We start from the raw sequence: 27,303 nt of genomic DNA, 5'->3' as shown, positions 1-27,303 counted from the left end.
CTTTATGGTTTCTTTTTTTTTCTTTTTTTTGGGGGGGGGGGGGTAAAATGATGGCTGACTAAAATTTTATAGAGATAATCTGAAGATGCCATTTTTATCTACATCTCTAGCACCTATTTATATCACATTATTTCCAAGATGCGATACTTGGAATAATGAAATTTCAACATTCTTACTCCTTTAGATAATTCAGCAGAATTGGATGAAAGTATGGTACTTCTGTTGACTGTATTGGTTACTATAAGAATTAATCTTCATTATAAAAGTAATATTGAAATATTTGAAATATTTTATCCTCTTAAAATATTTATAGTAAAACATCTTACTAGTAATATAGGTCAAGTAAAGTGCAACAAACGTATTTTCACTGTTTTCACTGAAAGCATACCATATTTAACCAGATTACATTCCCCATTTTGCAAAAAATACTTTTTGAAATCATCATTTGTTTAAGTCTCATACTTATTTTTTAAATATATTTTATGTTGGAGTGTCTTGATGTATATATAGATATCCAATTTAGGTTTATTTATTTTGTAAATATATTGATTGATTATTTCCATTAAATTCTGCAAACTATGGCTAACAGGTGCTGGTCATCTAAATAATTGCTAAAAATATTAGAAATAAAGAGAATGAAATTTAAATAAAATATTTCTCCTGAGGCTTTTTAAATACATATCTCCAAACATACACTCATAAACAAATCTATTTTTGCACCACAGAATGATCAAAAGTGATATGATTATAAAGTTGATGATTCTTTTGAATTGTCTGTATATTCCATTTGTGTAATAACCTGAACTTATTATCCCCCAAAAGGTGAACTTTTGGATTAGAAATCGAAGATTTTTACTTAAGATACACACTATTTTGTATTGTAGCATTAATCTTGTCAGTTGCATAGAAATAAATTGGCATTTTTCTAAAAAAAAAGTAATACTATTCTTAATGTCTGATTCAACTTTATTCTCAGAAAAATCATTAATTTTATTGTTATGAATATCATAAAAGGTATATAATTTAGAAACAGTATAATTATAGAAAAACAAAAGCTGTTTTCTGATATTATTTTTTTCCTATTTTTTCTTTCATTTTCTTCCATTCTGTCAAAACCATAAATAATGTGCTTTCATCAATTAGCAGAAAAATAAATGGCAAGAAATATATTTAAATATCACATAAATGAACTGAACCTAATACATGATTTTCTTTTGTACTTTGAATTACTTTTAAAAGAGAATTTACAAACAATTTGTTCAGGACCTAATAATCTGAATATATTCTGTTTTTTACTCCCATAAAATCTGTTTAATAATAAAATAAAACAACCTGATAAGGAAAAATATTTATCAAAATTGTTCTTCAATACTGGAATAGATCATTCAAAAAGCAAAATAAAAAGTCAATCAAAATACTTTACAATATGGCAAATCCAATATGGCACAACTTCATTTGATAATTTTGGATTATGGAGCCAACTCCACAGGCACTGATTGCAATCTGCCTTAATTCAAAGCTTTTGGCATTGATGTATTTTATATGTATCTATTATGTGAGCAAAATATTCAAGAATAGCATTTAAAAATAATATCAAAATATGATACACTAAGATCTTGCTTTGTCCAACATTACATGGTTCATGTTTAAGCATCCTGGAATTTGAAATATTAAGATTCAAAAGTAATGAGATTAGAATTGTACATTTAAAGTTATCTTTTTGAGCTACAAATTTAGCACACAAAAAAACTAGCATCCAAAATGAATAGGCCAATCACTTGCCAAACCTCAATAAAATTATCATTGGCCAAGCTGGCTCTTTTTAACTGATTTAGTCTTATGTATTAGAAACCGTAAGAATAAGTGTTGTGCGGAGTTGTATTGATCCTATTAGAGATTTTACTGAAGTTCAGGGTCCACAGTATATTTGAATCAAAATCTTCTGATAAGTCTACATTTAATTTAGAGCCATTCTATAACATTGAACCATGCAAAGCAATCAAATCTACACATTTAACATTTAAAGCAATAATATGAAAATCAGGTTCAAAATATGGATTCAGTGTATAAGATGAAACTATCCTTTCCACAGTTTGGAAATTTTTTATTTATAAAAAACAATATTGTTCTTCTGCCTCATAATTGTGGGCCTTTGGTATGTATTAGGATTTTTAGTCTTTTCACTCTTCCCACTTGTAAATGCAGTGGATCCAAATATGATTTTCTTCCCTTATTGCAGGCTCTTAATCAAAATCCTACTGTAGGAAATACTAGCAATAAGCTTGAAAAGCACAGTTAGTTTTTTAGTTATTAAAAATGTTTTCATGATTGATAATATAATGAAAATGAAAACCTAAATTTAAAATGAATTATACATTTTGCATTTGTATTTTGTAGCATCAATAATCTAGTGTAATTAAGTCAGTATAGTAGAAATCAGTTCTTTCAAGTTGCTGAAAGGTTTGAAATACATTTTTTCTTTGATTACTTGAAACACAAATCAACGAATCAGGAATTATATTGCTATAGAATCCAGAAAATACACCAATTTGGAAAGTGCAAATTTGTGAGTATGAATAATTTTTTTAAAAAAGTTAACAGATGGCTTCAAAAAGTCTTACATCAGCACCTTTTGTTTTTTAAGGCATTCAGGATTTTTTGGTTCTTAGTCTTGAAACTCATAGTAAAACTGCTGGGCAGGAGTTTACCTCTGCCATCTTCTTCTACCTGGCCCATGATGACATAGTTTAGACCTATTGAAAGAAAAGGAAATGATAAATTCTGATTTATAGCCCTAAGGATAATATGGCTCAACTGGTCACTGAATTCTTCAGATGCAAACAAGAACTTTAGAAAACTCAAGTTATTCAACCTATGGAATCAATACAAATATGAAAATATTGGTCAAATGCAAATATTTCTCAATTGTTCTATTCACTATAAAAATAGCTGCTTGTCTATTTCTTCAGTTAAAATTTATTTGACTATATTTTCGAGTAGTCATTGCTTTAACATTTGATAAAATGTTGTGACCACAATTGGGATTGGAATTTCCATTATTAAGCAATGCTGTTAAGTGAGTCATGCCTGATTCTATGACTCTTCTGACACTTGTTAAGCAAATCACTACAGTTGTGAAGCAAATCATATGGTTGTTAAGTGAATTTCATCATTTGAAATTCTTTGTTTGTTGGAAGCCAGCTGGAAAGGTTGCAAATGGCAATCAAATTACCTCAGGATAGTGTGACTATCATAAATGTGAGCCAGTTGCCAAGCGCCTGAATCAGTCATGTGATTGTGGAGATGCTGTGAGAGTCGTAAGTGCAAGGATCAATCGTGAATCACTTTTTTCAACACTCATAGCTTTGATCAGTTGCTAAAGGAATGGTTGTAAATCGAGGATTATCTGCATTTCTGTAGTTCTATGCCACTAATCAGATAACTAATTGGCTGTAGTGCTTATTTAGAGAATGTCATTCTAAAAAATAGGATTCCTGTTGGATATATCTTGTTGGTAAACTCAATCATGGTAAGCGAACAAGCATGAATTCTCATTGCCCCTAGTCCTCCAGTAACTCACATTCTTATAATTGATACCCAGAAGATAAAGGGACTCTGCTTAGTGGAGTGGGCTGTTCCATAGTGCAGTGATCCCCAATCCTTTTGGCACCAGGGACTGGTTTCGTGGTAGACATGGATCTGGAGTAGATGATTTTGGTTTCACTTGCTTGCCCATTGCTGGCCCCCAGCTGTGCGGCCTGGTTCCTAACAGGCCATGGATCATTGCCAGTCAATGGTGTGGGGGTTTGGGCCCCTTGCTGTAGAAGGCTGAGTAACAAAAACTGTGCAAGGCCAGCTTCACAAGTAGAGCCAGCCCTGAATGATTTTGCAATTACTGATTATCTTATTTACACACACAAACATTTTAGTATTAATTTAATGTTTAGCTTTTCACTATCATTTCAACATTGTGAGAACTAACAAAATGATTTTAACATCTCATTAGTTTTATATAAAACAGAACAAGTCCATAGTCTAAAAATTACAAGTATAAGCAATACAATTTCAAATCTTAATTTATATGCTTATGTTCCTAGTAATGTATGCCTCTTTTAGTTTACAGAGCTACAGATTCTGAGGGCCAAAATGGTTTAAGCCATCATCCTGTTTCAACTCACCTATATTATTCACATACAATATATACAAAAACTAAAATGATTTTAAGATGAGCAAAATTTCTGGATGTTCTCACTCATTTGACTTTTTATTGTAATTTAAATAATTTATTTTTGTTTTGTTCTGTGAATGAGCAACTTAAATATAGTTCCTGGGAAAATATAAGCATGAAAACAAATATAAGGACAAATATAATTTGAAAAATTCAGAATTCTACTTTAAGTTTACTTACCTCTTCTGATAACAGGACATTGTTTACAGACAACAATAATCTTGGCACTCAGATTTTTCCCTGCTTGCTGAATTGCTAAATTTCCTTCTTTATATACATTAAGGATTGATACAGTTGCATATAAACTTCCACTTTTGATGTTGGTTGTGATAATGGATCCAGTTATTACTAAAAAGGACAATTTGGGAGGAATAGATTGCAATAATCTTGCAAAACAATGAAGCAGTTTTTTACACCAGTCAGCAGTGAACAAGCATAAATAGAAAATGTAATACATAAAAAATGTATGAATAAATAAATAAATTGGAATAAAGTTGTTATTTACAGAACAATGGAAACAAAACAGTATTGCATTGTACACCTATAGTAGAAAGAATAACTGCAACTTAAATATCCATGCTTAACCATGAATATTGGATAAACAAATTCATTTGCGCTGGCTTAATATATGGGATACAAACTGCATTTGTCAATTGTGCTAAGATATAAAGGAATAATATTTATACTGAAAAAGGGGGGGATATATCATTAATTATAATGATATTCAAGAAACATATTCAGAAGATAGCAAGGAATTAAGAGCAAAGCAGTATGCACTATGAATTATCACTTTGAATTAAAACAACAACTAAGAGCTTTCTAAGAAGACAACATGCTGATGTTTAATCCACTAAATCAAAGCGATCATACAGCAACAGTCTCCTTCTGTTCAAATGACCTTCTGGTCATTTGTGTTTAGAATAGAAAACACTTCTAACAAAAAATTCATAGTCTAAGTAAGTAACTAAGTCATAGAGTTCAGTGCAAGAGGTACAGTTGTATAAGCTGAAAGAATTTCCTTGTGCACTAATGGTAGCTTACAGATAAATACTCCAACCCTCTCCTGTAAACATACATCCCTAAGTCACTTTTTTGGGGGTGGAGAGAAGAAATATGATCTTACCAAAATTACTCGAACAGTAATTGCTCTCAAGAGTTCCACTCTTTTTGCATTTTTGCTGGCACAGGCTGACTGTAGGTTTCAAGGCTTTCCAAAGATACCCAAAATGAAAAATTAAGTGTTTCAGAACTCTTCTAAAAATGACTTTCATTTTTTATGTCTTGTTTTTATGTTCAGTTATCAAAAATGTCACCTTCAAAAGTAAAACTCCGAACAATTTAGACAAGGCAAGTGTTAATAAACCAGCATTCTATACTAGCTCTTTATGACTTATACAATTATGTGGAACAGTGATGCCTAGATTCAATTCTGAAAGAATGTACATCTAATTGGCAAAAATGATCTCATTTGTTTTTAGTGGATTCAGACGTTTCTCATGATGTTGATCAGGATTAAGGCAAAGGCATTATGGAGGGAAAATGCTTATTCTTGAATGAAGAATAAAATTCCTATCCTTAACAATTCTAAGAGCTGATGAATTAGCAAATGTATGTCCACTTTTCTAAGTAAGGACACATATTTTATTTCAGACAGGCAATACCCATATGTGATGTTCCTGTCACATCTATTTAATCTAAACAATTATTTTTGTTCACTTTGTTACATTAAAATTATACGAATAAGAAAAAATGACACTATAATATCTTGAATTTTTTTTTAATCCACTTTAAATGAAGACCGCATACTCACCTGTGATAGTAGGAAGAGTTGTGGTGGTGATTGGTGATGTGGTTGTTGGTAATCTTTTGGGTCTGAATTTATAATGACCAATAAATCCATCAGCAGTTAAACTTAAATCAGACAAAAATTGAATAAGCAACTCATTTTTTTCAGATATAATAGGCCTAAAAGAGAATAATGTTTTATCATTAATAACTCTGCAGACCACAATAAATAAATATCCAGCACATATAAATGTTTTGAATGACACAATTTCCATATGGAATATAAAGATTTACTTTGAGAGAAAAATACGTTTCACAATTCCTAAAAAAATATGTCTACAAATCTTACTTTCAGCTCTTAGGAAAACAATAATAGTGGAAGAAGAGAGAATAAGTGGATCTAAAACAAACTTCTAAAAAGCACTTATGGATCTATATACAAAAAGTGGAAATGTATAAAAATGCAAATGTTCAGCTTGTGTTTATCATTTAAAACAAATTCTATAGTTAATTCAAGTTACATCAAATACCTCTGACTGTGTTAATATACCTATTGTGACTATAAAGCCTTAGTAAGGCCACAACTGGAATACTGCATCCAGTTTTGGTGACCACATTATAAAAAAAGATGATGAGACTTTGGAAAAAGTGCAAAGAAGAGCAACTAAGATGATTAAAGGCCATAAGAAGAACTTATGAAGAATGGTTGCAGGATTTAGGTTTGGCTAGTCCAGAGAAAAGAAGGACTGGGGAGGGGGGGGGGACATAATAGCAGAATTCCAGTATTTGAGAGGTTACTACAAAGATGAGAGGGTCAATTTATTTTTCAAAGCACCAAAAACAATGGATGGAAACTATTCAAGGAGATAAGCAATCTGGAATTAAGGAGAAACTTCCTAAAAGTGAGAGCAATTAACCACTGGAACAGCTTGCCATCAGAGGTTGTGGGTTCTTCAACACTGGAGGCTTTTAAGAAGAGACTGAAAGGACATTTGTCTGAAATGGCATATGGTTTGCTTGAGCAGGGGGTTAGACTAGAAGATCTCGAAGGCCCCTTCCAGCTCTATTCTGATTGACCGATTGATAATCAAGAGAAAATGTAAGTGAAGAGGTGAAGTAATTGAATCTAAATTCAGTATCAGCTTTCAAACCTGGCACCTTCATTTTCTTATTCCTATGCAGTCAACACAATGTTTAGCACAAGCTCAGTTGGAATAAAGTGTTATTAACAATATCAACATTGAAGGGAGCATCCGGGTGATCAAAGGAGTTGTGGAAGATAAATAAAGAGGAAAGAACCTGAGCTTCGCTAGTTGTTGAGCAAACTCACTGGGTTCTAATCGGCATAGCCACAGCTAGATTTCTGTGATCTTGGACAGTTCAGTACTGTTTTATACTGGTAGACTGCAAATTGGTAATAAGTTGATAAGTAAGATCACAAAGCCAAGTATGATATCGGCTTAATAACATGTGCACCACAGATTCAAGCATTTCTGAGCACATGCAATGGTGATCCTGGATAAGAAATGTTGTGACATCTATCTGTAAGGGCCACTAAGAACAGGGTATCAAATCGTATCAATGTGAAAGCTCTTCACTGAGGACATGGGATAAACAATAAAAATATCTAATGTATAAAAAAGTACAAATGGGCTTGCAGTAGCAGATTTTTTTTTGAGCACTGAGGTCCAAAATTAGAATTTTTTGGGGGGGGAGAGGGTCAAGATAGCATGATAATAGCAGCACATTTTCTTCCCACTGTTTTTGTTGTACATTTATATACATCATGATGCTTATCTGTTATTTTTAATATTATTTAACTTGCACATTTACTTTAAACAATTGAAAAATAGCACAGGATTATTTACAATTAATGTGAGTCAGTATTGTAATGAAACAATACTCTATTGATCAAATTTGAAGCTACAGTAACTTTTAAGGAAGATAAAATCAGTTTTAATGCCTAAATTTGGAAAGCTGTTGAATAGATAGGCTCTTCTGAGGTTCCATCCCTCTTGTAGCATTTACAAAAAGATGTTTAGCCAATGAGTTTACTTACGCTGGTGGGCTGTCTCCGCAGTATTTCCCAATTCTCCTGGCATCATTAATCTTGCCACCATTAAACACTGCCACATAGTCATACCTGCAATAATTATCTCGTTCCAGATCAAATTTTTCAAACTTTAATTCTACGACCTGCAAGATAATGAGTGGCCTCGTTAAAACACTTGTTAATTTATTAGTATGAAAATCTGTTTGGAACCTAAAACATATTCTGACCGAACATCATTTTAAGCCATTCTTAAGCCACAAGGATTTTAAGTCACCTTAGTTTTAAAACATTAAGTTTTAATCATTTTAATAATAAAATCTGTAGAAAATAAACTAAAACACTTGGTGTAGGATAAAACTAAATAGATCCTGGAATCACCTTCCTGCACAGGTATATATTTAATATGAACTGAATCGAAGTAAAACTGATATGTTCTCCCTGGTATGTGATTATATAAATAAATGGAGGCTTTTTATAAGTTTGTAGCTATGCTGGAAAATATTCCTTTATCTCAAAGCTATTATTTAGCTTTTTATCTGTCTTTAGTCATTATCTGAATTTCATTCAAACATGAAAGACTGCTTAAGTTATTTTTAGGCAGGCACCTTATATTGGGCAGCAGTAACACAGGAAGATGCCAGAGGCAAACGATCAAGTTAGTGACAACGGTAAAGTTATCAATTGAGATTGCGCAGGAAAAGGCAATGGTAAACCACTCCTGCTTTTTGACCAAGAAAACCACTGGGATACAAAATACAAAATGATTGACGATATAGTGCCAGGTGCCAGGTTAGATGGCACTCAAATGGAAGAAAAGCTAAGAACCTTTCAGAGTACTATTGGCATTTATGAAGTAGCTAGATTAAAGTCTTTAGTTGCTGATGTAGGATAAAAATCTGAAGCTGCAAAGATAGAAATACAGTAGGAATGTGGAATTAACAAATAAATAAATATAGGAACGTTCAACATAATGAAAGATAAGTGAAACTACTGCAAACTGATATCTTAGGTATCAGCTAAATGAGATAAACAGGGATGGGACACATTCAATCAGAGGACTGCATTATTTTTTACTCAGGACATGAAAAACAAAGAACCAGTATTGCTTTTATAGTTAGAAACAGTATAGCAAAAACAGTACTTGGCTGCAATACAATCATTGACCAAATATCAGAAGATGTGTTCCTCGTGGAGGCTGAAATGCCAAAATTGGACGCATTAAAGAGGACAATGTAGATATAAAAGTCAAAGAGCATAGTGAAAAAAGAAACTAAAATTAAATATAATAAACAAAATATATCAATAGAAGAGAATAATTATAGCTCAGGTTTGAGTTATGAAGTTCTTGGTGCTCTCTAAGCTTGGTTACTTTTCCTGCAGACATTTCATTACCATACTAGGTAACAACACCAGTGTACTTGAACACATCAACGCAGTTCACACTTGTGAAACAAATGACTAGGCTCAAATTATCCAACTTTGGACACATTAGGTCAAGATCCGGGTCTCTGGGAAAGGTGGAAAGAAATAGACAAAGAGCACAATCAGCAGCAAGGTGGCTAAACTCAGTTACAATTAGTGCATTGTTGGCAAACTTGTTGAAAATGTATTTCAAAAGTTGGAATATTAATCCACATGGATTGGACTTGTTCCACTATTATTATATTTTAGAGAGAGAAGAACAGATTTACTAATTCATTATAACAATTATGTTGTTAATGCAAGGCGCCATATTTTCTAATTGGATAAATTAATAGTAACTTACAGACTATACCAGAAGTTGGGTCAACCCTTCAAGACAGACCAATGTAGGGAACCAGTTATAAATATTTGTTTTAATTTTATTATAAGATTATAGTAACTGAATCTTGCAAGTCGGAATATGCTTCCTGCCCCCCTCTAGGGAGAGTGAAATCTGAGCCTCTTACTCAAGTTACATTTCTGCTTCAAAGTCAAATTTCTTTTATCAAACCATTGCTTGGCTGCAACTCTTCTTCCTGTTCTCAAGGTTATTCTTACTGCTTTTTGGAGACCTTTATTATTAATTGTTGGGGGATGGGATGCACTTAAGAGAAGCTATTGATGCTCTATACCAGGGGTGTCATCATGTGTCATATCGGGACTTTTTTCCCCTTCGCTAACCTTTTGGCTTGCTTGGGCTGCATTGAATGAAGGGCTACATTGAGTGAAGTCTTGGGTCACATATAAAATATATAACACAAGGCAGTAAACATACTCCATATTCCTTCTTCATATTTTCCCCACAATAACAATCCTGAAAAGTGAGTTGGAGTGACAGGTCCAAACTTATCCAGTAGGTTTTCATGCCTAAAGTGGGACTAGAACTCACAGCGTCTTGCTTTCTAGCCTGTTGTCTTAACACTAGACCAAACTAGGGTTTTATTTTTTTAAAGAGAAGCACAGCTCACCTGGTTCTTTGGAGCCACAATGTGCCAGGAACAGGTAACCCCTGCTGGGTAATCACGATCAGGCCAGTTAGGAGTTTTAAAAGATCCAGTTGGTTTATCTAGTCGTCCACCACAGTATTGGTCTCCTAAAAATACAAAACACATAGCTAGTAGAAAGTATTTTCATATAGCAGATTTGCTCAACTCTCAAGTAAATTCCATGGCAATCTACATCTAAACCTATTACATCAGTAAATAATATGTTGCAATTACATTATTCTACAACTGAAATTGTAGAAAAGCCACAGTGTCAACAAAGCATCAATTCCTTATCAATTCTTATTAAATCTTTATATGAAGGGTATGGTCTTTTAATCTATTAATTCTTTAATATTCTTTCCTTAATTGAAGTATATTTTAAAGGGAGCAGAAACTGCAGCTATGACTCATCTTCTGCCACCAGAGACCACATTTATTATACTGCTGAACTACTTGACTTTTGGGCTGAAGGATGGATAACGTCTGATGGAATCAGGACTCTATAATACTCATTTGAAGTTATTATTTTCCTGTACTCTGGAAGTTTAAATATAAAAATATAATTTCTCTTTAGCAAGGACTATTTTTAGTCTAAAAAGCATGAGCATGTATAATTTTTAAGTGACAAAAGTACATGAATAAACATGCTATTGCTTTTCCTCCTATGGGAAAAGACTATAACTCCAAATACAAAGGACTGGATTTTAGATATCGAGCCAATTTTGAGAAATTATATTGTCATTATGAAGATGTCACATTTTCACTCACTTTTGAAAAAAATTGTGGAGAGGCTTGGTGACTATCGCAAGCTGAGTTTCCCCTTTTAAAAACTTATAAAATTGAGAGAATTTGGAATACGTTTGTGATTGCTTTTGCTCTGTCTCTCCATACACATACTCGGAAAAATATAATTTTGGCAAAACCTTATCCTCGTGCAAACAGACTAATTCTAACATGATTTTTAAATTTTAACATTTTCTTCATAAAGAATACATTGTTTTAGATATGTATTTTTGGATGGCTGGTGAGCAAATCAAATTCTACATGCTCTTATTCTTAATAATCCTGCTGTGAAAATACAGTGTAGATCAGAAGATTTTGGCTTTAAAAACTTGAAAAATACCTCTTTCATGTGGTTCTGCTGCAGAATACTTTGCAACAAAGCCATTTCCAGCTGTATTGGCATCTGAAATCATTTGCACCAACATCTTATTGCTATTGGCCACAAGAGCACCAGGCCTGAAAGTGCCACAGAACCGGCCAAGACGCTGCCCATTGACATGGCCATTATATACATCCACAAAGTCATATCGACATAAATTATCACTTTCCAGGTCTATGAACCTAAAAGAAAGAACGACAACTTTCCCTTCAGGAACCTGTAGAAAAAAAAGATACCAGAGCTGAATAACCTTTTTTTAATTAACAGCTCTTAAGATATAAAAGCTATTTTTATATTATAAGCATTATCTTGTTATAAAATAGATACCACTTTCTCAAGCCTCCTCATGTAGCAGTCTTTACCAAAAGCTTTGTTTTCTGTACAAATTTTGTTACCTCTCCCCTTTCCAATTTACAAAGCATTATTCAAGCTTTATTATGATATTACCACTTAGCGGTGATATTTTGAAATAAAATTATCTTTGGGTTATCTTAAATACTTTCCAGAGGAAGCATGGATTTCTGTAGTAAAGAACATTGCCTTTTTATTTATTTAGATTATTATGCCATTTAGTCCCAACTACCACTTCATTCTTTTGCCATATTTTTGCCATATTAATACAATATGTTCCCTGGGTCAACAAACTGCACAATCACAGAATCTTTTGTCCATTAAAACTATGCTTGTAAGGACATGAGAACTATGCTACTGCACTTTATTGGTATTGTAGTGCTGAGGAAATATTCACATTCTTTATCATATGAATAGAACTGCCCTACTGGTAAGAGACTATAATTCAGTACTGAAATACAGGCTTTACATTCAGAAGTCATCAGTTCAATTACTGTTCAAATAGAAATTGGAAGTAGTTCTTAGATATCTTTGTTTACCTTTGGTATGTCATTGGGAAACATTGATATATGACCCTGTAGAAATTAGCATTGCAACCAAATATTTTTACCATCAGGATTCACACGGTACTCCTGTACTAGACACCCCCAATCTTTTAGCGTCAATCAGGAATAAGGAACGTGAAGCGTAAATTGTGTATATTCCTTCAAAAAAGATGCTTGGGGTGAGCGGGTGGGGGAAACCTATCTGCTCACAATTATAGATGATCTTCAACTTACAACCGTAATGGAACCTTCCCATTCTGGTCATAAGTTGTAGCATCATAAAGCAGACCACTGACATGACCAACCCAATATTATGATCTTCTTGTGATCATTAAGCAAATGCTGGCATTAAGTGAATGCCAATTGTTCACTGTAGGGTCTTTTTTGCCCATAGCTGGACGCAAATGCAGGTTTTCAGCAAAAATGTTATAAAACACAGTTATGTGGCCATGGGGCACATCAAATGGCTCAAAGTGCAGTTGCTGAGTGCCTGAGAGGCAGTCATGTGGCCACAGGGAAACAGCCCAGTTGTTGGAACTTTGGGACTAGGACTAGGTCATAAGAAATGACAAGGAAGTCTGTCATAACGACCAGTAGGAGCAGTTGCTAAGCAACTATCTTAAATTGAGGACTAGCTGTAGTTAAAAAGCATCAATTTTCCAAAACACCAACTTTATGTGCATGTGTGTGCACATGGTTTCCACTATGCCTCATCTTTGCTTTGTTACTTTGAAACAAACATTCTTGTCTATTGGTATTTGAAACAAAGCAAGCACTAAGCTACTTTTCTACTTTATAAGAAGGCTTACAAGGTACAAACATTAAAATCAGATGCATTCTTTGAAGTGAAGAAATACATACACACATAAATGAAACAAAGTAGCAATATTGCTACATTGTTAACATAAATGTGTTCAAAAAATAAAGAGAAGGAATAGAAAGCTTTGCAGTATTGTAATGTGAGCAAGGCATGGGAAAGCAAAAACATGCTTTATTCAGCATAGTCAACTACTGAAAACTTTGCAGAATCTCGCTACAAGAGTTTAATAAATTATTTAACCCTGTGCTTCCAGAGAGTGGGAGAAAACATGGACCTGAACAAAATTGACTCAATGCTCCATGAAGAAACATGATATAAATCTCACAAACAAATGAATGATGATATTGATGCTATGAGCCAATCTTCTCATACAGAAAATCACAATACTCCTTATCTGGAAAAGGCAAGCACCAATGTTTGAAAAGCACCTTTTTTTTTTCAAAATAGCAATAAGAAAGCTTTCATATCAGCCAGGAGTAATCTGGGGTCCAGCTTAATTTCCCTAGTAGTTGCAGGGGTGCCTATTCTTAGAAGGATTACTAACTGTCCTAACCTTCACAGCCATTTAAAAAATACTGTTGTTCTAAAACAAGGCAGGCAGGAGCAGTCATATCTACCAAGATATGGCTTGTTGCATAGCTAATTACTATGGCTGGTTGTCACCTTGTGACTGCTGCTTTTGCTACTGGTTTATTCAGGTACTGAAAATCTACTTGAGCAAGAAAGGCTCCCCAGTGAAGGAAGAAGCCCATCCAAGCAATAGAAAAAAGAGAAACATATAATGGTTTGATTCAACTTTGCAGAGTTATATAAAGGAATAATGCTGGTACAAAAGTTATGGGTAAGGGTTTTTGAATGAATGAATGAAGGAAGGAATAAAATTACTTTTTACACATTTTCTAAGGAAAAGAAATAGAAAATATTTAGAACACAGGGGTACCTACCTGGAATAAAAAAAGTGGTGCCCCAATCATGGGATGGAAGCTCTACTCTGTTTATGTGTGTTTTGTGGCCTATAAAAACATGGTGAGATTTTGAATGCATAATTATGGCCGGTATCTTGACTTTTATGATCTCCTTTCCTGCCACTCGTTTGAACATAAAGGGACAGTAGCCCATGTAGTAATCCATTTGAGTTTTGCAGTACTGCAAGGCATATATTCCAAAGGTTTCTTTAAAAAAAAAACTCTTTCAGCTACACTCAGCTTTGTTTTTCAATTAATTACACAGAACAGTAAGAGGAGCAACCATTTCAAGGAATTGAATATTTTGCTTAAAAATTGATGATGACTCACTTTTTCAATGGACAATTTTCATGGATAGTACAGACTGGGATCCAAAAATACAATTACTCACCATATACTATATAAGATTTATTTTTGAGAGTATGGGTAAGGTTCAACTAATTTTTGTGCTAGTATTTTTTTACATAAATATTTACTCATACTGCTATCTCAGAAGGAAAAGAAATGTTTCCATTTGGCTTAGCAAGTTAAATAATCAGAAACTAAACTTATTTTTTAGATATTTAATTAAGCTACTCAGAATCTGATTCTACATTAGTTGCATAAAGTGGATAATGTCTCAGTTCATAGAACCCCTTAGTGCAGGGGTGTGCAAACTTGGCAACTTTAAGACTTGTGGACTTCAAATCCCAGAATTCCCCAGCCAGCAGAGCTGGCTGGGGAATTCTGGGAGTTGAAGTCCACAAGTCTTAAAGTTGCCAAGTTTGCACACCCCTGCCTTAGTGTTTCATATTGTGTCCTCAATATTAATAATTCTCATCTCCTTTCAACTCCTCTGCTCCAGCTTTAATGTCTCCATCTGAGCCCATAAATACTAGTCTGGATAATAGCATTCTGTGTGTGTGTGCTTTTTCTTTTATAGTTAATAAATCCTTATACAACTCATTCTTCTTAATAGAATTAATTTCACAAATGTATTTTAAAATTTAAAACCAAATAGAACAAAGCTCCATTATTTTCAACCTCTTTTCTACTCATCATGTTAGACAATACTTAATATTTAAGTATGGTTTTTGGTTAAAAATTAAAGTCAATTACTTGGGAAGACTTTTCAAAACATATCTGTATGTTATAATAGTAACTGTAAATCAAAACATATTTGTATGTTATAGTTGTAATAAAAGGTGCACAGTGGCTCAGTGGCTAAGACACTGAGCTTGTCAGTCAGAAAGGTCAGCAGTTCGAATCCCTAGCATCACGTAATGGAGTGAGCACCCTTTACTTGTCCTAGCTTCTGCTAACCTAGCAGTTCGAAAGCATGTAAAAATGCAAGTAGAAAAATAGGAACCACCTTTGATGGGAAGGTAACAGCGTTCCATGCGCCTTCGGTGTTTAGTCATGCCGGCCACATGCCCACGGAGATATCTTCGGACAGCGCTGGCTCTTTGACTTTGAAACTGAGATGAGCACCGCCCCCTAGAGTCGGAAATGACTAGCACATATGTGCAAGGGTAACCTTTACATTTACTAATTGTAATAGATTCTGCTATTTATACTAAAATTGTTTATTTGAAGACTTGAATATTATTTTTATATTATATTCCTAAAGACTCTGTGACTAGATTGAGTATTCAGTTGTCCAAAATCACTGAGGACTGACAAGAAAGAGAATATTTTAAAACCATTGGTATGTGACGCCTTGTATTTTGCACTCTACAAATTGCTATATAAGAGACAGTAAGAAAAACAGTTCAGGGAGTACTATACTTGTGGATTGTGTTAAGCCTATAATACAATGTGCTGAATGACTGGTTTCTATAGTTAGAAAAATATACAAGAGAAATAAAAGACAGAGCACTTGGTTGTAATGTACTATCTTGTTATAAAGAATAACACTCAACTTCACTGTTACTTCAATCACAGCAATCTTAACCCTATTTAGTATTAAATTCCTGCTATTCAATTCCTGCTTCTGCAATTATGAAGTTACATCTTTTTATTTATTTATTATTAATTTATTGGCCACCGATCCTACCATAGGGCAACTTTAAGAGGAGAAATATAGAACAACAATGTAGTAAAAATAATGTAATGTTGTACTTTGAGCAAAGACTGGAAACATACTGAACAGGGTAGATATACCAAGAAGCATCCTTTGGAATGGCAACTAGAGGTAAAAAAAAGCTACCAAATGCTATAGCAGACTTGCACTAAATTTGTACAGTTTCATGAGTAGGAGAAGAGATTCCAGGCAATGGAGCAGAAAGCCAATGTCTCCCAGAGCCTGTATCTGGGAATGGAAATGAAAGCTGTCTTAAACTGATAGTAGCAATGCAATATTTGCCCCAAGACTAAGAAATGCATCTCTCCACTAAATTGTGGAGAATCAAGCACTGATTGGTTGTCATTCTCTGAATCCTTCTTGCTCCTCTATCAAGATGTTATCTTGCAAGACCCATGTCCCAATTCATCATGTAATGTGCCTGGTAGACAGTTTGTTTATATGTGCAACAGATATATTGAGTGACAAGGCACTGTGGTCTCCATTTTTATATAATGAGAGAGTAACAGAACTGCTTCAGCCTGCTAGAATCTGTCATGTGGGATCTCTGAGTGTAAACCATGCTGCCATTATTGGTACCAGAATCATTGTGAGCAACTCAGCCAAAATTAAGCCTTACACAGTGGCTTTGCAGAAATCCAGTTTATAGTAACTTTAGAGTAAGGCTCCAATGAGCATAGTGCTTGTGGTATCATCATATAAGGCACACAAATAACATAATATGTTTCAACAGGAGTTTTTGGGATGCCAGGGACTGCTTAGTAGTCCAAAACAAAGGAATTATGTTGTTTGATCTAGGAAAGGCATGTTTCTTCAATTGTGTCCATCTTTTTTCTTTTTATTATGGCCTGATAAAATACTTTTCTAAGATAAAACCCAATGCATGTAAACATTATTCTGAAGGCCATACATCTTTCAATTAACTAAGGACCAATTTGGTCTAGTGATTAGGGCAGCAGGCTAGAAACCAGAAGGCTGTGAATTAGTCCTACCTTAGCCATGAAAGCCAGCTGGGTGACCTTGGGCCAGTTCCTTTTTCTCAGTCTAAACTGCCTCCCAAAGGGGGAAATTGTTGTTGTGGGAAATATAAGGGGGAAAGTGTATTGGATATGTTTGCCATCTTGAGTTATTTGTAAAAATAATAAAGGTGAGATATAAAAATAAATAGATGTCCTAAGACATGTGCCACAAACTTTGGTTTTATGGCAATAGATGTACCATAAAGCAAAGTTAAACTCTAGAAAACATTATTTCTTAAAATCTTACATGTGGAATATTCTTTTCTTACATAAAAGTAGACATTCATAGAATCACAGGACTGAAAGGAACCTTGGAGGTCTTCTAGTCCAACACCGCACAGAAAAGGATTGCGGAGCGCTTCGCCCCAAAAGCAGCTGCTTTTCTGTGCGCCTGGTGTTTAAAACATCCGGCTATCTATCTAAACGCCAGGCGCACAGAAAAGGATCGCGGAGCGCTTCGCCCCAACAGCAGCTGCTTTTCTGTGCGCCTGGCGTTTAAAACATCCGGCTATCTATCTAAACGCCAGGCGCACAGAAAAGGATCGTGGAGCGCTTCGCCCCAACAGCAGCTGCTTTTCTGTGCGCCTGGCGTTTAAAACATCCGGCTATCTATCTAAACGCCAGGCGCACAGAAAAGGATCACGGAGCGCTTCGCCCCAACAGCAGCTGCTTTTCTGTGCTCCTGGCGTTTAAAACATCCGGCTATCTATCTAAACGCCAGATGCACAGAAAAGGATCACGGAGCGCTACTCAGCGGGGTGTGGGCGAGAGGAGGAGAGACTGGCTGAATATTCTCTCCTCTCCCCGGACACCCGACTAAAACGCTTTCTTTCGCCCGTGGAAGAGCTCATGCGGGCGAAAGGAAGCGCTTTACTCAGCGGGGTGTGGGCGAGAGGAGGAGAGAATGGATGAGCCGTATCTCCTCTCCCCAACACCCGACTAAAACGCTTTCTTTCGCCCGCGGAAGAGCTCGGGTGGGCGAAAGGAAGCGCTTTAGACAGCGGGGTGTGGGTGAGAGGAGGAGAGAATGGATGAGCCGTCTCTCCTCTCCCCGGACTCCCAACTAAAAGTTAATAAAAAAAAGTTCTGAGCTACCCTTATTTTGCTTCAAAGTTCTTTATTTGAAATTTAAATTTTTTCCCTAAAATTTCCCTCTTAAAATGAAGGTGCGTGTTATACGCCTGTGCGTGTTATACGCCGATAAATACGGTAATTGTTCTCACCATCAGGAAATTCCTCATTTCCACGTTTAATCTCCCTCTGATGATCTTCCACCCACTTCTTGTTCTGATGTTAGGTGCTATGAAAAATAAATCTCTGTGACAACCTATCAAGTACTGGAAGATGGCTTTCAAGTCATCTCTAAACCTCTCTTTGTTGGGCTAAACATATCTAGTTTTTTTTTTATTCCATGGAGCTGTCTATGAAGCCCAATTCAAACAAGCATTTTTAAAAGTGTAGTATCTAATAGTAAATGTTTGACAACAGCTGTTAAATTTTATCAACCTTCACTAAAGTATAATAGAACGAACAAGGAAGATGCTCAATTCAATTTTGTTCCTCAATATTATTGTGCTTCCAATCTCATCTTTTTCTTGCAGGTTGCATCTTGTACTTTTTAAAAAAATGTTAAGGGGGAGCACATATACATCTTTTTTCATGTGCATTCTTACCAGAGAAGACATATAATAAGCTTCCTCCATAGAATATCCAGAAATGTCATCTTCAATCTATTACCTTTCCAATAACACACAAAAGCTTTTCCTTCTAAGGCATTTATTGCCCTCAGTTTCAAGCATGGCAAAAAAGGAACTTACGGTCTGGATTCACATAAACATTAAACTAGTTTAATGTGGATAGTTAGCTTTCAGCACATTGTGAAAACCTTGGGATTTTTAAACTTTTTGCGTAAACATGGCCATCACATTAAGTCATAAATATTTCAAACAGGTTTTGGTTTAGAGCAAGAGTTCAAAGTCTACTGAAATGAGCAGCTAAGCTTTCATCGTACATAAAAGAACACTACTATATTCCATCTACATTCCATTCCCACACTACTATATTCCATCTGCATTCCATCTAATACAAATTATATTTGTATTAACATTTGTGAAGAAATATCAAATGTTCTCTTTTTGGTTGCTGCGTAAGATATTAAGGTATCATATTATAGACACCCATCATATAACTGAAACCAACAGTAAGCCTGCATATTATTCTTTGTAGGGGAATAGTCATATCAAACTTTCTTACTGTGATTTTCCAGGTACATTTGCTGTTTGGAGGGTACACCCCTGGGAATCCTTCACTTCCAATAAACCCCGATACTCCAGTTAGAATACCACCACATTTAAAAGCCCTGGGAAACAAAGAAGAATTATTTTTGAGATAGCATGATCTGGTCCAGATAAAACAGAAGGCATCTACTATGCCACTGTCAAAATACTGTATTTTCCGGAGTATAAGACTCACCAAGGTTTTGAAGAGACAATTTTTTTAAAAAGTAGGTAGGTAGATAGAGGGGGAGAGAGAAATACAGTAGGTAGATAGGGACAGAAAGGGAGTAGGTAGGTAGGTAGGTAGGTAGGTAGGTAGGTAGGTAGGTAGAGGGATAGAGAGAGAGAGAGAAAAATACAGTAGGTAGGTAGGGAGAGAGAGAGAGTAGGTAGGTAGGTAGATAGAGGGATAGACAGAGAGAGAGAAATACAGTAGGTAGGTAGAGAGAGAGAGTAGATAGGTAGGTAGGTAGAGAGAGGGATAGAGAGAGAGAGAGAGAGAGAGAGAGAGAGAGAGAAATACAGTAGGTAGGTAGGGAGAGAGAGAGAAGGTACCAGATGTATTTATCCATGTGCTGGAGAAGGAAATCGCTGACAACCTGCAGCACCTAAGACTTTGTTTCTGCTGGCACAGCACTTGATCAATGTAATTCTCATCAATCACTCTAACTAAAGAGCTTTCCGAAAGGGAAAAAAAAGTTTTTGCACTCTGCAAACCTTCCCAAAATGGCCCGTTTTTTGCAAAAATGGGCCCGTTTTTTTCAAATAAAAGGCATGAATAGCCTTGGGGGGGGGGGCTTATAGAGTGCTGTCTTATACTCCGAAAAATACAATATATAGAATATTTGTAAAAAGCATTTAAAAGGTATCTATCTATTTAAAATATAATGCAATTTTGTTGCTTTAAATTCATTATGTGCTGTCCAGTCATTTTCAACTCTTAGCAATCATTTCTGTGAAATACAAATATATTATTGCTGACTCATGATTATCTCAACATGGTGTGTGTGTGTGTGTGTGTGAGAGAGAGAGAGGGGGGGGGAGGGAGAGGGAGGGAAGGAGACAGAGAGAAAATATGCAGGGAAAAAAGCAGACATAGATAAACTTGATGCATCAGATATTGAATCACTTAATTTCAGGTAAATGTCCTGTGTCAACAACCACATATTTGCACACATACACACCCTGCCAAAGTGGTTTTGCAGTTGTATATTAGCATTTATTATAAGAAAGTAGTAACTAAATATTATAAATATACAGTTGTTTTCTTCAAAATGTTTGGAAGGCATTCGATAACCAATCTGTCTTCTCAAGACAAATTTATGCTTGCAAACAAGCTTTACTTCTGCCATGTCTCCATAATTATTCCTCAAACTTCTCACTTTTTTGTTCACACATTTTCCCTCAAAATTGCTTTTTTCCCCTCTTTCCTTCTTCACAGCCCACTCTCTTCTTCCACATATTTTGCAATTTGATCCTCATTTTTTTCCAGTATGACCAAGCCACCTCACCTTCTTTCGTACTGGTTACTTTTAATTTATTCAATGTTTATTCAGTTTGTTCTTAATTTTTGACTTTATTTCTTGTTTTACCAGATACACTTCTTAGCTGCCCCATTCTCACTGCACTCGATTTATCTGTATGCTTCTCCTAAACTACCAAACTTGTATTTTTGCATCATAAAGTTAGCAGTAGCAAACTCTTGTTGCACCTCAAGAGCTCAGTTTTGGCACAATTTGGTTGTATGCCATGAATGCAAATAAGGCTATTTTACTCCAAACAAACACTTAGGATCTCTTATTTAGGAATTATTGTGTCCACATATTGTTGCCCATGACCCAACAACTAGAGGGCACCGTCTTGACAACATCTCAGGACTGGTATAAATAAGTTGATTTTTGTCATTGGATACTTAACATCAAGATTAAATGACTAAGTCTTTCCTTTTGTTTTTGGTCTATGAACATGGGGGTGGATGCCTAATTTGAAGTTCTGGAGAGCTCCAACTTATTTTATGATGGTTGGACGCTGTTCAGCAGCTGGCAATTCATCTAATATAAATCCACATATTTCTTAAGAGTCAAATCAAGATGCATGACTATATGCACCTGTAATATTTGCAATATATCAGGGAACAAAACACAGATTTGGGCAATATATGATGCATCAAAGCTTTGCCTGCACCTACCAAATGTCCTACTGAGGATGCAGCTCAGAAATAGTCTGTTAAATACACAGGCAATAAATAGATGGCCTGCATTTTGATTACTTAGTTTTAAATTAAATTAAAATGCAGCATTTGCCTTTCAAATTCGGATGCTTGGTAAACAGAATGTTTTTACAATGGTTGCAATATCCTGGGGTTACATGTTAACATCTCTACTGTACAGTATTTCAATATACTCCTTCCATGTTAATTTGATCTCTTTTGTTACCATCTGTCCATTAGCATCCTTAGTATACTAATTTGAGGAAGGAACCTTCTTTGGAACCCAGGGATCTTTTGAAAGACTTTGTTTTTCTATGTCTGTTTCCATCTTCATTATCTTTACAGGCATTGTTGTAATGCTGTTTCTTCTCTCTTCTAACAGTTCTATGAAACTTGTTACAGTATTTTTCTGAGTATAAAATGCACCTTTTTCTCTCAAAAAAGAGGATGAAAATCTGGGTCTGTCTTATACACTGAATACAGCATTTGTGGCCACCAAAAACTCCGCCCCCTTTGCAAAAATTGCTGTGCATAGCCTTTAGGAGGCTTCCAGAGTGCTCCTAGGGCAGCGATGGCGAACCTTTTTTGGCTCGCGTGCCACAAGTGGGGGGAGCGCAGGAGGATCATGTGTGGGCATGCCACACCCACAATGCAACGCGCGACCTACCCAGTGCACATGTGCGCACAACGCGCAAGCCCCCCATTTTTACATGCTTTTTTCGCCCTCCCCGGGCTCCAGAGGCTTCCAGTGACTTCCGGTTTGCTCAGGGTCGTTTTAAGCGTTCCGAAGGCTTCAGGGACCGTCCGGACGGTCCCTAAAGCCTTCGGAGCGCTCAAAAGGATCCTCCGAGCAAACTGGAAGTGACTTCCGGTTTGCTCGGAGGGTGGTTTTAAGCGCTCCGAAGGCCTCAGGGGAGCCTCCGGATGGTCCCTGAAGCCTCCGGAGGGCCTCCGGGGGGGGGGGAGGGCTCTTTTCGCCCTCCCCAGGCTCCTATAAAGCCTCTGGAGCCTGGGGAAGGCGAAAAATGGCTTTTAAAAAGGTGAACTCAGCTTCGCGTGCCCTGACAAATGGCTCCGCGTGCCACTTGTGACACGCCTGCCATAGGTTCGCCATCACTGTCCTAGGGGCTGGGGAGGGCAAAAATGAGCAAAAAATGGGCTGGTTTTTTGCTCGCTTTTGGCCCCCCCCCCAGGCCCCAGGAGAACTCTATAAGCTCCTAAAGGCTATGCACACTCTTTTTTTGACAAAAAACAGACCTGTTTTCATGAAAAACGGGCTGTTTTGGGGAGATCTGCAGAGTGCAAAAACTTTTTTTATTTGCCTCTTCAAAATCTTGGTGCGTCTTATATTCTGAAAAATATGGTAAGTTCCTTTCTGAGATTTTTGTCTTTCTTGGCTTTGGCTTCTCTTCTCAGTAATTTCCAGTTTGTTCTGATGTCCTCTTTGCTTTTGTCTCTTTCTTCATTTTTGACAGTCTCTTTTCACATTAATTCTTAATGACTTCTTTAAGTTCAATCCATAATTCCTCTGGTTCTGTGTTAATGAAGTTCAGTAGGATGCTGAGTCATGGTTAAAGTAAAATAGGAATGAGAGTTGTGGAAAGTTAAATTTGGATGATATGATTGACTAGGACCCTGAACAAGAACTGGCCTGTGGGGAAGGATATCCAGCATTTTCCTGTCACAGGTTCTTCTCACCCGAGGCATGTCTCTAAAATAATGTCTGTTTTACTACTGCAGCCAACTTGGCACCAAAATGGAAACAGATGAGAAAACACATATAATTGAAGTATACTGAAAGAAAGTCCTGTGCTGTCAGGACATCCTGGATTCTGTAAACAGACCCAAGTTGTCATTTGCTATTACTTCCATCTGTCATACAGATGGGAAGAAAGATCGGCAGAGACTCTTTTCCAAATTGCTAAGTGTAGGGCTTGTATGCATTTTAAGAAAGCATCAAATTCCAGGAAACATTTCCCATCAACTATTCTAAAATTAGAGCATCACATGGAATTCAACAGTTTGCAGAAAAGAGCCCAAAATTTCTGCTGCTAAATGTGAGACAGTTGTTAAGTGAGTCACTGCAGTTGTGAATAACAACATTGTCAAGTAAATCTAGCTCCCCCATTGATTTTGTTTGTCAGAAGGTCGCAGAAGGTGATTGTGTGACGCTGGGACACTGCAACCGTCATAAATATGAGTGAGTTGCCAAGTGTCTGAATTTTAATCACATGACCATGGATGCAATGTTCATAAGTATGAAAAAGGGTTATGTCACTTTTATAGTTGTAACTTCGAACAGTCACTAAATGAAATGTAAGTAGAGGACTACCTGTATTCAAACCCCCACCAGCATGTTAATGATGATGCTACTTCAATGCATCATCTTAAAAATAAAAATAACACCAGCCCCGCTGATAATTGAACTCGGTAATGTCACTAAAACTTTAATCCAGACTTGCTGAGAAAGAAGAAAACCCTAGCATACCTAGGGGATTCCCAAGAATTTGCAGAAATAAATTTTAAACAAGCCCTATGGGGAGAATCTCACCACTAGTTTCTAATGAGGGTGGATTTCATTTAGTAACCACAATGCGGTGTAATGGCTAAGGTTTTGGAGCAAGGAGACCCATGTATCAGCCCATCCCCAGTCACAGAAGCTCACTGTGTGACTTTGGACCCATCTATTTCCCTCAAGTCAACCAACCACATATGGCTTTTATGGCGAAAGGAGGAGGAAACATCATGAATGCCAACTTGAGCTCCTAAATTAAAAGTGAATAATACATTGAATTAAGAATGCTTGCTGTCTTTTGAAAAGAAAAAAAAGGAGAAGAATTGAATGGTATATTCCTCAAGAGTACATATTAACTGGATCTGGGAAGAAAGATATACCCAGCAATATTTTTCCCAGGTAACTCTTATGCATGCCTAATAACATTGGCTTCCACATGTTTTACAAGGCAAAACTGATTGGTACAATTTAGACAAAAGGATGAACATACAGTAGATTTTCCATACATCTGTGTAATAGAAATGTAAAGCATTTCTGAAACTCCTTATTAAATTATTTGGTCTTCTCCTTGTACATAGGGTAGCAAATAAACAATCTCTTCATTCCAATTTGCAACAAATATACATTTATGTATTTAGACCAGTGGTTCCCAATCTTTTTTTGGCTGTGCCCCACCTAAGCATCTCTAAAATCCTGATACCCCCCCCCCCAGCTCGTGACATATAATTCTTACTTTACTCAAAAAGTGAACTCCACTCACATGGAGGCAAGCTCAAAGGCCATTAACGTGGCTTAAACAAGTTTCAAATTGCCCCCATTAAAAATCAAATTGCCCCCCTGTGGGGCATGGGCCCCACATTGGGAATCACTGTTTTAGCCAGACTACTATCTCTGATAATATGTGCCGGAGAATTGTGGCTAGCCACAGCATGGCTCTATCTGGTCCAGAACACACAGTTCATAGCCCACTGTATGGTCCAGTTTCCGCTCAGTTGCCTGGATGAACATAAAACAAACCAATGATGTTTTTTGCAAGTGTGAATTACAATTCCTTCCCTAGAACAAACACAATAGTAACTCCTTTCAAAAGAAAGCACTCAATAATTGTACTCAATAATTCAGGGACATTTTAGACAGAAATTCACTTTTAACCTAGAAACTTCCTCCTTCTTTGGAAATTTTTCGTTGTTATCCTTCCAAGAGGAATATGCACTCTGCACGTGTTTAGAAATGTTTTTAATCTTCTCAAATATTCCGTTTTTACAGCACAGACCAAAAAAAAAAAGTAACCCAATGCATTTAAAACTTGCTGGGCAGAGAGACTAACTGCACACCCTCTAGGCTGCAAATGTCTTCTGAAACTTGCCCTTGCACGATAAAGGAGGTTTTTTTTCCTTGTCTTTTAACTGTACGCCGGATTTGTGGAGGAGGCGTGAGTTGTCTCCTCAGGACTGACGAGGTTCTAAGGTGGGGCACAGAAGAAACCACAGGAAAACTTACGGGCAAGGGAGCAGCGCTACTACGGCAATCCTTGAGGCACCAAACGTTTCCTGTGCTCCTCGGACGTTCCAGCCAGCCAGCCAGGAGGGAGACCCCGGGGCTGCCGAACAATAAGCCCCTGAGGCAACGAGGGAGGGCTCGTCCTCATTAAACCCGGCGACGGTGCCGGGGCGGGGGGGGGGAGCGGGACAAATAAGCAAAACTAAGCCGGCAGGCAAAGCAGGCTTGCATTTCCGCGCGCTGCGTCGGACTCGTAGGAGAGTTTACCTCGGTCTTTGCAGCTGCTGCCGACTGTTGGAGGGCTGAGCGGCAGCCAGAAGCAGGAATCCCAGGGCCAAAGAGCGCGTGGCTGACGCGGCCGCGTCTTGCATCTTCCTCTCCCGCTTCGGCCCCTTCAGCGCGGAGATTCGTTCGAGGCCACCTGTATAAAACGCCTGGCCAAAAAGCGCCTGCAGCCCCTTTACTGTGAATATCCCATTTGTTCGCGAGGGGAGGAGAAAAAAGCTCCCGCGTCCGCGTCCTCCTCCTCCTCCTCTTTCCGACCGAGGCGGTGACCGCGGGGAGGAGAGAGACTAAGAGATAAAACAGACGCCCCTCGAGCTTTTTACCTTGGTGTAAAGTGGCGGAGGCGTCTTTGAAAAAGTCGCGCCCCGGGTCTTTTCTAAGCGCTTCCCAGGCGGAGGGAACCTTCCAATGAAATTGACCGGTGGAACTCGCGCCACCAATTCTGGGAAGATTACAAGTTTAGAAATCCCACCCCCTTCCGAAGATGCCAAATCCCATTTGCCTCAGCGTAGGGCTCGGGGCCAGAGTTGCTGGGAAATGTGGCATAGCTGGATATCTATTGAGATTCTTAGTCATCCAGGACATAGTTGTACCAAAGATGCTTTTTCAAAAGGCAGCTGGGCTTTGTTTTTCCTTGAAGACGTTTCGCTTCTCATCCCAAAAGCTTCTTCAGTTCAGAACTGAAAAAACTTCTGGGATGAGAAGCGAAACGACTTCTAGCAAAAACAAAATCAAGTTGGTGGAATACTGCAGCTTTTCCCTCCCTAGGTTCATAGGGTTCAATTAACCTTTTTCAGATTTGGTCGTCTGTTCACCCCATATATGAGAGAAATCAATTGTCACAACATTGCAATATGGCAGATAGTTATTGCCATGCTAATGCCCAGGGACTACAGACTTGAGGATTAAGTCTAGGTTGCTAAAAACCTGTTCCTCGGGGCAAGATAATGCAATTTGGATTAGGCTTGGATGTGTTGTTGAAATTATTTCTCAAAATTTGAGATTATTGGGAATTAATCAGGAGCAGTGTTGGAAGAGAAACAAAACAATGTGTTGTATTCATTCCTAGGTGGTGTCATGA

General features: G+C 36.8%; 2 protein-coding genes across 6 annotated transcripts in view; one reads left to right on the top strand and one right to left on the bottom strand.

Annotated features, from left to right (window-relative positions):
- TRPC1 (transient receptor potential cation channel subfamily C member 1) overlaps positions 1 to 27,303 on the top strand; it is a 62,280-nt gene that overhangs the window by 18,369 nt on the left and 16,608 nt on the right. The gene's annotated exons all lie outside the window — the stretch shown is intronic.
- PCOLCE2 (procollagen C-endopeptidase enhancer 2) lies at positions 36 to 26,609 on the bottom strand. 4 transcript variants are annotated; one of them, XM_081955893.1, is made up of 10 exons: positions 26,546 to 26,609; positions 19,691 to 19,796; positions 14,336 to 14,404; positions 11,637 to 11,892; positions 10,496 to 10,620; positions 8,073 to 8,209; positions 6,039 to 6,193; positions 5,352 to 5,435; positions 4,409 to 4,576; positions 36 to 2,753 (listed from the first exon to the last, which is right to left on the bottom strand). In XM_081955893.1, exons 3-10 carry the CDS (start codon positions 14,363 to 14,365, stop codon positions 2,623 to 2,625), a joined length of 1,086 nt encoding a protein of 361 aa, XP_081812019.1. In that variant the 5' UTR covers positions 14,366 to 14,404; positions 19,691 to 19,796; positions 26,546 to 26,609; the 3' UTR covers positions 36 to 2,622. The 4 variants fall into 4 exon arrangements, with proteins under 4 accessions (XP_081812019.1, XP_081812018.1, XP_081812020.1 ...); XM_081955892.1 differs by lacking the exons at positions 14,336 to 14,404; positions 26,546 to 26,609 and adding an exon at positions 26,205 to 26,537; XM_081955894.1 differs by lacking the exons at positions 19,691 to 19,796; positions 26,546 to 26,609 and adding an exon at positions 17,707 to 17,728.

This window comes from Natrix helvetica (genome assembly GCF_964273705.1).
Source record: "Natrix helvetica genome assembly, chromosome: 5".
In the NCBI taxonomy this organism is placed as follows: Eukaryota; Metazoa; Chordata; class Lepidosauria; order Squamata; family Natricidae; genus Natrix; species Natrix helvetica.
This window is presented reverse-complemented; position numbering and strand designations above follow the sequence as displayed.

Coding starts and splice junctions, on each gene's coding strand:
- PCOLCE2 (XM_081955892.1), bottom strand. CDS start 26,308: ATGCAAGACGCGGCCGCGTCAGCCACGCGCTCTTTGGCCCTGGGATTC. Junction 11,893..19,690: donor AATGTACCTGGAAAATCACA/GTAAGAAAGTTT, acceptor TTTTTTCTACAG/GTTCCTGAAGGGAAAGTTGT. Junction 5,436..6,038: donor AACTCTTCCTACTATCACAG/GTGAGTATGCGG, acceptor ATCTTTGGAAAG/CCTTGAAACCTACAGTCAGC.